The 12,242-nt window shown below is 38.3% G+C and overlaps 1 protein-coding gene across 4 annotated transcripts in view; it reads right to left on the bottom strand.

The window, feature by feature from the left end:
- The window catches only part of ATP7A (ATPase copper transporting alpha), a 127,418-nt gene that overhangs the window by 5,209 nt on the left and 109,967 nt on the right, over positions 1–12,242 (bottom strand). For all 4 annotated transcript variants that reach the window (XM_058536234.1, XM_058536232.1, XM_058536233.1 and 1 more), the window contains 5 exons: positions 7,104–7,250; positions 5,662–5,804; positions 4,223–4,426; positions 3,589–3,706; positions 2,080–2,182 (listed from right to left, as the gene is read on the bottom strand). In XM_058536234.1, the coding sequence (XP_058392217.1) occupies positions 2,080–2,182; positions 3,589–3,706; positions 4,223–4,426; positions 5,662–5,804; positions 7,104–7,250 (715 nt within the window). The remainder of the gene's footprint in view (positions 1–2,079; positions 2,183–3,588; positions 3,707–4,222; positions 4,427–5,661; positions 5,805–7,103; positions 7,251–12,242) is intronic.

Raw genomic sequence — 12,242 nt, 5'->3', positions numbered from 1 at the left:
TAAGCCAAAGCCTAATCCACAGCAAGGCCCTAACTCTCCTCAATTCTGTGAAGGCTGAGAGGGGTGAGGAAGCTGCAGAAGAAAAGTTTGAAGCTAGCATAGGTTGGTTCATGAGATTTAAGGAAAGCCGACTCCATAACATAAAAGTGCAAGGTGAAGCAGCAACTGTTGATGTAGAAGCTGCAGCAAGCTATCCAGAAGAGCTAGCTAGCTAAGACAATTAATGAAGGTGGCTACACTAAACAACAGATTTTCACTGTAGATGAAACAGCTTTACATTGGAAGAAGATGTCATCTAGGACTTCCATAGCTAGAGAGAAGTCAATGCCTGGCTTCAAAGCTTCTAAGGACAGGCTGACCCTCTTGTTAGGGGCTAAGGCAGCTGGTGACTTTAAGTCGAAGCCAATGCTCATTTATCAATCCAAAAATCCTAAGGCCCTTAAGAATTATGCTAAATCTACTCTGCCTATGCTCCATAAATGGAACAATGAAGCCTGGATGATAGCACATCTGTTTACAACATAGTTTACTGAAATATTTTAAGCCCACTGTTGAGACCTACTGCTCAGAAAAAAAGATTCATTTCAAAATATTAGTGCTCATTGACAATGCACCTGGTCATCCAAGAGCTCTGAAGGAGATGTACAACGAGATCAACGTTGTTTTCATGCCTGCTAACACCACATCCATTCTGCCGCACATGGATCAAGGAGTAATTCTGACTTTCAAGTCTTATTACTGAAGAAATACATTTTGTAAGACTAGAGCTGGAATAGACAGTTATTCCTCTGATGGATCTGGGCAAAGTACATTAAAAACCTGCTCGAAAGGATTCACCATTCTAGCTGCCATTAAGAATATTTTTGGTTCATGGAAAGAGGTCAAAATACAACACTAACAGGAGTTTGGAAGAAGTTGATTCCAACCCTCATGTATGACTCTGAGGGGTTCGAGACTTCAGTGGAGGAAGTAACTGCAGATGTGGTGGAAAGAGCAAGAGAACTAGAATTAGAAGTGGAGCCTGAAGATGTGACTGAATTGCTACAATCTCATGACAAAACTTTAACAGATGAGGAGTTGCTTCTTACCGAGGAGCAAAGAAAGTGGTTTCTTGAGATAGAATTTATTCCTGGTGAAGATGCTGTGGAGATTGCTGAATGACAACAAAGGATTTAGAATATTACATAAAGTTAGTTGATAAAGCAGCAGCAGAGTTTGAGAGGATTGACTCCAATTTTGAAAGAAGTTCTACTGTGGGGAAAATGCTATCAAACAGCATCACATGCTACAGAGAAATCGTTCACGAAAGCAAGAGTCAATCGATGTGGCAAACTTCATTGTTGTCTTATTTTAAGAAATTATCACAACCATCACCCTGATCAGTCAGCAGCCATCAACATGGAGGCAAGACTCTCCACTAGCAAAAAGATTACAACTTGCTGAAGCCTCAGATGATGGTTAGCGTATTTTAGCAATAAAGCATTTTTTTTTTTTTGTGAGGAGGACTAGCCCTGAGCTAACATCCAATGTCAATCCTCTTCTTCTTTGCTGAGGAAGACTGGCCCTGGGCTAACATCCATGCCCATCGTCCTCTACTTTATATGGGACGCCGCCACAGCATGGCTTAACAAGCAGTGCATCAGTGCACCCCCGGGATCCAAACCGGCGAACCCCGGGCCGCCACAGCGGAGCGTGCGCACTCAACCGCTTGCGCCACCGGGCCGGCCCCGCAATAAAGTATTTTTAATGAAGGTACGTACATTGTTTTTTCGACATAATGCTATTGCACACTTAATAGACTACAGTATAGTGTAAATGTAACTTTTATATGCACTGGGAAACCAAAAAATTCACGTGACTCGCTTTATTGCGATATTAGCTTTATTGCAGTGGTCTGGAACTGAACCTGCAATATCTCTGAGGTATGCCTGTACATAAGGTGATAACTACAAGCTAACACTTATTATTAAGAACAGTTTGGGCTTATCCTTAATCAATACAAGAATAAAACCTACCAGGTCTGACTGTGGATGATAAAAGGAATATAAAATACAAACATGAGCAAGCCATCATACTTACAGTTTAAGGAAGAGAGAAGAAAGGACTACTGACACAGATGAAGCAGCCATTGCAGCAGATCCCATCCAGGGCTGCAAAACCAAACCAATGGGCATAAAAACTCCTAGGAAACAAGTTTGGATTAGTTAGAGCAGATAATACTAAACAGATTACCAATGTGTTTCTAATATGTATATACAAATCATTTCCTTGTTTGATATTTATTCAGCAATTTACCCTTCCATTGGTGGAGATTTATGTCATTGCCATTTTTTCACTAATGGAGTGTTGCTATGAACCTTCTTGTACATGTCTCCTGTGCATATGTTTGAGAATTTCTCTAGGGGGCATACCTAGAGGTGAAACTGCTGGGTTATAACATGGGCACATCTTCAACTTTAGGTGGATATTCCTCAATTGCTCTCCAAAGTGGCTGTACCAGATCACAGTCCCACCAATAGCATATGAGAGTTCATGTTCTACAAACTCATCCTACTTGGTTTTGGTAGACTTTCTAATATTTACTCATATGATGGGGATGAGCTAGACTTATTGTACTTGAAATTTTTCATGTCCTTATTTTTCTACTTTTTGTAAAGTAATCATGTACTACTTGTATAATTTTTAAAAAATTACTTGCTCCATTAATTAATCTCTCTGGACTTTCTTTTTTTACTCTTTGTCCTCTCAGCATTTGTGTATCCTTGTTGATAAACAGCTTTGTAATTGTTCTCATGTATTTCATGTCCTTCTTTGGCTCTCAAACCAGAGAGAAAAAGAAGAAAGTGATAACTATCATGTTATTACTAACTCCTACCAAGCCTCTAAGTACAGGAGATTATCAGATGCTTATTAAACAATCCTAAATTTCTTTTCCTTGGTCACATTCCTTCATTCAATCTCTGTCTCTCATCCCGTCCCCAAACCTAAAAAAAAAAAAACCTGTTGGCTATTAGAATGTTAAGTGAAGAGCAGAAAATTCTCTGTAAGCTGTAATTACAACTATGTAACAAGATAAAAACTGATGCAGAGTAAAAAAGACCAGAAGGAAATATACTAAAATTCTAGCAGTAGTTGTGTTTAGGTAGTGAGATTAAAGGTAAATTTGTTCTTTTCAGCCAAAAATACAAGAATAAGTAAATAAATATATATGTGTGTGTGAGTATATGGAGAAAGAGATGAAGGAATATGGCAAAATATTATTAATTGGTGAATTGCGGTGAAGGGTATACAGGTTTTCATTGTATCATTTTTTCCTTGTTTATGTAGGTTTGAAAATTTTCAAAATATAAAGTTGGAGGGAAAAATAAAGTAAAACAAAATAAACCTGTCAGAATGTTTATACATTCTTGGCCATAATGAACATTGCTGAAAATTAAAATTACTAATTTTAATATTACCTCTCACCACACCAGCAGGCTACATACAAAAACTGAGTTCAAAACTAATAATAAGAAGACTAAAACTTCCAATATGACAGGTCTCTAACGACTTCAGAGAAAAAAGTAAAACTAGTTAACAGTCACATACCAGCAGCAATGGGAATTCCAACCAGATTATAAATTAGAGCAAACACAAAATTTATCCGAATCCTCTTGACTGTCTTCCTTGATAAGTCAATACTTGCCACTACATCCAGAAGATCATTCTGAGGACAGAAATATTTGTGATATTAGTGAGAGACTCTAACAACTAGTAACTTTTGCATATGATATTGTGTATATTGAAGATGATGTGTACCCTATGTACATTAACTACAAATCTCAGATATTGCTGAAAATTTGAGAGAGCCTTGGAAGATGTTTTTCAGGAATTTTTCTCAGGGTTCTGAAAACACTTTTAGGGTTGTATGCTGGTACAGGGATTAAACCCCATTAAAATAACCTCAGCAAGTATTTATTGAAGCTAATTTTATTATAAGTATATTCCCAAATCTTATTCTTCATTTAGAAGCTTGTCATTCTCATTTGCTTTGGTGGATTGAGAAAGTCTGGAAGTAATTAGTAAGACCTGTCATACTCCCATCTCAAATTCTCCCAGTCTCAACAGCTGGGAGCACGGGAATTAGAAGGGCAGAATCACTGTACTCGACATACTTTATGACACCGTCCCTGACCATGTGGAGTAGTCTCACACTCCTCAAAGTTCAGGTCACAGGACTTACCCTTATCAAAACCACATCGGCTGCTTCAATGGCTACATCTGTGCCCGTGCCAATGGCAATTCCAACATTAGCCATCGCCAGAGCTGGAGAGTCATTGATTCCATCTCCTACCATTGCTACCCGTTTCCCCTCCTCTTGAAGTTGCTTCACCTTAGCAACCTTGTGTGAAGGTAGAACTTCAGCAAACACCTTAGTGATGCCAACCTTTGTGAGGAAAAATAAACTCAATTCATTTCAAGAAATATTACTGAGTACCTGAAATATAACTCAGCAATAATGAGCCATCATTTTCCACCCACCAGATATCCAAATTTTAAAAGACTGATAATATTCAGTGATAGTAAGGATATGGAGAAATTAGCTCTTTTATACAATGTTGATGGGTGTGTAAACTGGTACTGTCTTTTTGGAGGGCATTTGGCAGCATCTATCAAAGTGTGCACATTATTTGGTTTAGCAATTCCACTTCTACTTATATTTTCGACATAGTGGTATGTGTAAAAAAAGATGTAAGTCCAAGGATGTACATTACTGCCCTGTTTGTAACAACAAAACTTTCAAACCCACGTAAATGCCCATCATTAGGGGAATGGTTAAATAAATTATGATACACCTGTACCATGGAATTCCATGCAGCAATGTAGAAAGAATGAAATAACTTTATATGTTCAGACATGGACAAAGCTCCAAGGCATATATATTTTTACGTAAAAAAAGCAAACTGGTGAACAATCTGTACAAAAATGATCCAATTTATGTTGAAAATACCAGGACTATACATTTCTACATGAATATATATGCATATGAAAAGGTGTGGAGGGGTAGGACTGGACAGGGAGCTTGAGAGGTGACAAACTTTTTACTTTATATCTTTTTGTATTTTTTTATACAAGAATGTATTCATATATTAGTTGTTATTTAACAGAAAGAGGAGAAAGCATTCCAAAGTAGAAAAGACTAATATGAGAAAAGTTTTGGAGGTAAGGCAAATGTGGGGGTCAATAGCAGAAAAATGATACATCAAAGTGGTGCATTAGGAAGGTGGTTCCATCAATGGTGTTCGGGATGGAGTAGAGAGGGAAGTGCATGGAGCTACTGCTGTATTTTAGGCATAAGAGGATGAGAGCCTGGCTGGGGCTGGCCACACTGGTGAAGAATATGAGCAACATTTCAATGGAAGCATCAACAGAAACTGGTGTACGGTGTCACTCAGGCATCTCATGAACTAAGCAAATAGCTTTTTACTTATAGCAGTAACATACAAAGCCCAAAGTCCTTCCCACATAGCATGCCAATTCTTCTTTAAGGAACCAGATATAGCCACACTGATAATGAAAATAATAGATAATATAAATTTTTTTAGCATCTCAAGGCAAGAAAGAAAATGTATATGAAGAATTAGAAATCCCCCCATCCCAACAATTAAGTACACCAATTACCTGAGAAGCAATAGACCTAGCTGTTTTACTGTTGTCTCCAGTCATCAGAACTACTTCTAAGCCCATAGATTTCAGAATATGGACAGCCAATTCTGCTTCAGGCTTCACTGTGTCAGCAATAGCTATCAAGCCACACAGCTCATCTAATATAGGAGCACCAGAAAATAAGAGAGTCTGAAATATGGTGAAAGCAGAATAATATTCTGACTTAAAATTTCAGAAAGAAATGAATTTTGTTAAGTTGTTCGGAGGGGCTTGCCTTAACTCAAAATATCTCCAAGCCCACACAGACTTTATACCACAAGCCGTGCGACAAACCTCCATATTTGGTTATGAAAATTTCACAGAGTGAGGTAGGGGTTACTAATGAAGGTAGTAATAGGAAAATGAAAAGAGAGATGTTACTGGATACTAAAAGACTTTTTCTTTCCTTACAGAAGTATTTGCCAACAGCCCCAAACACTTCAGCTAATTTAAAGGCAAATGAAACTGAAAACTAATACTTTTCTTTTTAAGGTGAAGGGGGTGGATGGAGACAAAACTGGCATTTTATACTGGGGAAAAAAATCACTGCAAGTAGTTATTTTATTTTAAAAACAAAAGTAAATGGTACTTTCTGCTTCTTTCTGGATACTGCCTTCATACTTAGCAAGGATTATAAATGTTGATTAATTAATCTCACAGCTAGAAATTTACTTAGCAAGGATTATAAATGTTGATTAATTAATCTCGCAGCTAGAAATTTACCCTAAGAAATAATTTAACAAAAGAAAGCATCTAAAACCTCAAAGACGCTTATTTGTAGTGTTATTTACAATAATGAAATATTAGGAATAGCTTAAATTTTCAACAAGGGAATGATTAAATTAATTACAGTATATAAGTTTGATAAATTATGCAGCATTAAAATAAAATTAGAAAATAGTCATTATTAAATAAAATAAAGCAAAATAAAATAGTATGTGTACAAAGGATTTTAAACTTTTATTCAACTTTATTGAGGTAAAATTTACATACAATAAAAGGCACCCATTTAAAAATAGTATACATACTAATATTGTAATTCTGTGTGTATATATATACACACACAAAAAAAAACAGAAATGGAATATATGCAATTAAAACTGAGATTGTGCTAGAATGATGAGATTATGGATATTATTTTACTTTGCTATTACTTTAATGTTATGTTATTTTTAGGTTTTAAAAAAATCCTTGATTTGCTTTTTTTAAAAACATAGGCCAGGGAAGAAAATAACAAAGCTAGGCAAATGCAAGAGAATTTTAAATTAATCAGTAACCATTATGGATTACTAACATTTTCACTTTGCATTCAGACTGCTTTTGAACAACCCTCATAGTTCAGAAGTCTCTAAAAATACACATAAAACAATAACTGAGATCACGACACTGAGTCATAGTGTACTTATGGAAAACCTTACCATCAACTGCCACTAATACAGCAGTACGACCTTTTCTCTCGTGTTCATTCATGGACTCATCTACATCGTTATTAATGAGAAGACCATTTCTAATCATCCACTCCCGGTTACCAATGAGGACTTTGTACTGCTGAGCATTAAGAGAATCTGAAAGAAAATAGAGAAATAACATTTAGTGAGCTTGTTTAATATTTATAACAACCCTGTGAAGCACATTCTTCCTGTCTAACCTTGCACAGTCACTACATTGTATTTTTGGTACAACATAGCCTACAACAGTGATTTCCAAATTTTCGAGGAACACACTCTGCTCTTCCATGCCTCTGGGCCTTTGCACATGTTGCTGCCTCCACCTGGAATGTCCTTACCCTTCCTCTCCAAATACCAAACTCCATCATATTCTTCAAGAGCCAGTTCAAATGTTACTTTCTTTGGTGAAGCTTTCCCTTTAACCTTTCCCTCTGATCTTCCATAGCAACTGAATTAAATTCAAAATATTTATTGTGCATCAGTAGCCGAATGTGGTTGGATGAAAACATACAACCATACTGATGTCTCATTTTAAACATGTGGCCACTAACTTTAAGTGGGCCCTTAGTGCTGTCTGGGAATTCTTACTGCATTTCTCTAGTCCCTCCATTCTCCATTCCTTCTAGGTGGCTATTTTATACCTTCTCTTCTCCCATTCTCATACCAGATGATGACTCTGTTTCCTACCTCAGAAAGAAAATAAAAGCAATCAGAAGAGAACTTCCACAAGCTCCCAGCACCACATCTACCCAACTACCTGTGCCTGTGTACACATTAATCTAGCTTCCCTTCTGTTATTAGAAACTGTCCTCGCTCCTAAGGCCAACCTCTCCACTTGCACACTAGATCCCTCTTATTTGCCTATTCTAGAACATCTCTCATACAATTCTCCCCTCTCTCTCCTGAATAATCAAATTTTCTATCTCTGCTGTACATAGTCCTATCTTTATTTATTTATTTATTTTATTATTTTTTTGTGTGTATGAGGAGGACTAGCCCTGAGCTAACACCTGATGCCAATCCTCCCCCTTTTTTCTTGAGGAAGATTGGCCCTGAGCTAACATCTGTGGCCATCTTCCTCCACTTTTATGGAACGCCGCCACAGCATGGCTTAACAAGCGGTGCATCAGTGTGCACCCGGGATCCGAACCTGCGAATCCCGGGCCACCAAAGCAGAGCATGCGCACTTAACCACTTGCACCACCGGGTTGGCCCCCATAGTCCTATCTTTAAAAAAAAAAGTCTCTTGATCTCACTTACCTCTCTACTGCCCCATTTCTCTGCTTCTGGATATAGCAAAACTTCTCAAAAGGGTTGTCTCTATTGGCTGTCTCCAATTCACATCTTCCTGTTCTCTTGTGAACCCCTTCCAACAAAGCTTTTGTCTCTACTACTCCAAAGAATTGTTCATACAGTACACCAGTGACCTTTAATAAACCTAATGGCTAATTCTCAGTCCTCACCTTACTCGCCCTATTAGCAGCATTTAACACAGTTGATCACTCCCTCCTTCTTGAAATACTTTCTTCGCTTGGCTTCTAGGACAACACATTCTTATGAGTTTCTTATGAGTTACCTCCTCACTCACCACTGCTTCTCAGTCTTTGCTGATCCTTCCTTATCTCCTTGACCTCTTAATTTGTGGTGTTACAGGGCTCAATCCTTTCCTTTTTTTTTTCTTTTTTTTGTGAGGAGATCAGCCCTGTGCTAACATCTGTCAATCCTTCCTCTTTTTTTTTTTTTTTTTTGCTGAGGAAGACTGGCCCTGGGCTAACATCCATGCCCATCTTCCTCCACTTTATATGGGACGCCGCCACAGCATGGCTTGCCAAGCAGCACATTGGTGCGTGCCCGGGATCCAAACCGGCGAACCCCATCCGCCACAGCGGAGCACGCCGCACTTAACTGCTTGCGCCACTGGGCCGGCCCAAGGGCTCAATCCTTAAACCTTCTTTTCCCCTCTCTCTACTCTCACTCTTTGGTGATCTTATCAGTCTCATGGCTTTAAATACCATCTATACCAGCGCCGTCCAATAGAACTTTTTGTGATGATGGAAATGTTCTATATCTGCTCTAATACAGTAGCCACTAACAATATGTGGCTATTGAGCACTGAAATATGGGTAGTATGGTTGAAGGGCTGAATTTTAAATTAAATTAAATTTTAATTAATTTAAATTTAAATAATCACATGTAACTAGTGGCTACCAGATTGGACAGCACAGATCTGAAAGTGGGTAACTCCCAATTCTCTATCTCCAATCCAGTCTGTTTCTTTGAACTCCAGACTTGTGCAGCCAACTGCCTAGTTGATATTTCCATTTATATGACATCTGCACTTTAATATCTAATAGGCACTCAAACTTAACATGTCAAAAACCAAACTCCTGATCAGTTTTCCTCAATACTGCCCCTCTTGAAGTCTTCCTCATCTTACTTAAATGGTAACTCCATTATTCTAATTTGCTTAGGCCACAAACCTTGGCATAATTCTTGACTCCTGTTTCTCTCATACCCCATATCCATTCTATGAGAAAATCTGTCAGACAGCTCTCCCTTCAAGACACATCCACTTCTTATGACCTCTCCTGTTACCACACTGGTCCAAGCCACCATTATCTTTCACCTGGATTATGGCAACAGTCCACTAACTCGTCTCCCTGCTTTTGCCCTTGCCCCAACCGCCACCTCCAACAGTGTATTTTCACCAGAGCAGCCAGAGTAATACTTTTAAAATGTTAAGTCAGATTCTGCCACTGCTATACTGAATACTCTCCAATGGCTTTCCATCTCAGGGTAAAAAACAAAGTCCTTCCAACGTCCTTACACAATCTAGTCCTGCACTACCTCTCTGACCTCATCTCTTACCCTCTTCCCACTCATTTCTTCTGCTCTAGCACACTGTTCTCCCTGCTGTTCCTCATAGTCAAGCACACTCCTGATTCAAAGCTTTTGTACTTAACATTCCTCCTGCCTGGAACACTCTTGTCACAGATATTCACAAAGCTTTCTCCCTCTCCCTCCTCAGGTTTTTGCTCAAATACCACATTCTCAATGGGCCCTACCCTGATCATCTTATATAAAATACGACATGCTACTCCCAGCATTCCCTATATCCCTTACCCTTCTTTATATTTTCCTCCATAGCACTAACTCCATCAGACATACTATATTTTCTTATTTATTTGCTCACTGTCTTGTGTTCTCCCACCAGGAATGTAAGCTCCATGAGATAGTGACTTGGTCTATTCTGCTCACTGCTGATTCTTTACTGTCTTGAACAGTGCTTAATAAAAGCTGACAAATGAATGAAATTACTATGTGCCAGGGTACTTGATACTAGAAGTTCATAGACAAAGAAATTGCAGTTTAGTAGAATTACACAGATAAATAAAGAATCATCATGCAGTGTACCTAGTACAATAACAAAGATTAAGTATAGTTATGATTTAAAAAGAAGAACAAATATCTCTGCCTGTGTATGTCAGTCAGTGAAGGCTTCACTGAAGAGAGATGCGAGCTACGTCTTGAAAGATGAAAATAAGTTCATGAGGTAGATGCCATCATGGACAAGGACATTACCCAGAGAAAAGAGTAAATGAAATGATTTAAGAAGCATGAAATGACACGATGTAAGGAAGAATTTTAAGTAGTTTCATATAGACAGAACACAGAATACACTGGGGCCAGTGGAAAGAGACAAGATGGGTGGTGCAGGGAGGCAGGAGACATATCATGGTGAACAGATCTTGAACAAAGTCAAGAGATTGAACTTTGTCCTGCAGGAGACAGAGAACCAGTAAAGCTGGGATCCTTAATAGAATTCCATGGATGGCTTGAGGATATATGTTAACCTCTGAAACAGAAATTTTCTGAGGGGTAGGTATAGCTTTCATCACATTCCTTCAAAGGTTTATGATTCAAAAATAGGTTATGAACACTATAATAAAAGGTATTAGTCAGAAAGTGATATAATAAAATTTGCATGTTAGCAAAATCACTTGAGCACAAATAGGTGGGAAGGTGCTGGAACACTTAGGTGGGTATACCATGTTTTTGGGTAGATGGATAGACCAACAAGAAACCCAGGAAACAGGCCTTGGCTAGAGATATGGATGTGGGAGTGGTAGTGGAAGCCTACAGGTGGTAGAAAAAGCGATAGGCATGAATGAGATTCTACAGAGAGAATATGTAAAATGAGTAAAAGACAAAGAACAAAACCCTGAGGACACCCAACATTTGAGAGCAGGAGAAAAGAGGAATCAGAGGAGGATTACAAGAAACAGCCAGGTAGGTGAGAGGAGAATCTAGAGAAAGCAAAGTCATGGATTCAAGGGAGGAAAGAGTTTTAGGAAGGAAGAAGTGGTCAACATTCTCAAATGCCTTCATGAGGTCAGGTAGGAGGAAGACTGAGAAGTAACCACTGGAGAGGGTAGTGAATAAGGTCATCAGTGGACTTAGAATAATTTCAGTAGTATGGATGGGGCAGAAGCCAGACTGCTGTGAATAACTGAATTCAGCAAGCCTAGACTATTCTTTCTAGAAGCTTGGATATAAAAGAAAAGAAAGATAGATAGGACAAAATCTAAATGTGAATACAGTGATTTTGAAGGAAGAAATGTTTATATGTTTAGGAGAAGGAGCTACTACAGAAAGAGAGTTGGAAAATAAAGAAGCAAGTGTACATAACAGAGAGTGAGGTCCCTAGGAATCAAGGGTGGGATCTAGAGCAAAGATGAAGGGATATCTTAGGCAAGATAGGGGATACCTCTTCCCCTGAGAAAGGAATCGTTCTGGGCAAAAAAAAAAAAAATTGAAAGAACACATGTCTGAGAACTTTAATTTATATGTGAAAAATAAGCTAGATAATTTGCTTTAGGGAACTAGGGGGAAGGTCACAGGATCTTGTGAAGGATATAAAAAGTTTAGAGTAGCTGTGGTGAGAAATAAAAGAAAGATGGCTGAATTAAGATGGAAGATCAGCTAAGGCTAGACTTCATCACCGTATAGTAGAATCAAGGAGCACAGTTGGGAAATGTTCTTGAGTCACCTAAGTGAAGTGATCAGAAGGCCTATGGTAAAACTGATTTGAGAGAATAAAACCATGAT

This window comes from Diceros bicornis, chromosome X (assembly GCF_020826845.1).
Source record: "Diceros bicornis minor isolate mBicDic1 chromosome X, mDicBic1.mat.cur, whole genome shotgun sequence".
NCBI lineage: Eukaryota > Metazoa > Chordata > Mammalia > Perissodactyla > Rhinocerotidae > Diceros > Diceros bicornis.
Note: the sequence above shows the minus strand (reverse complement) of the source record. Positions and strands in the feature narration are given on the sequence as shown.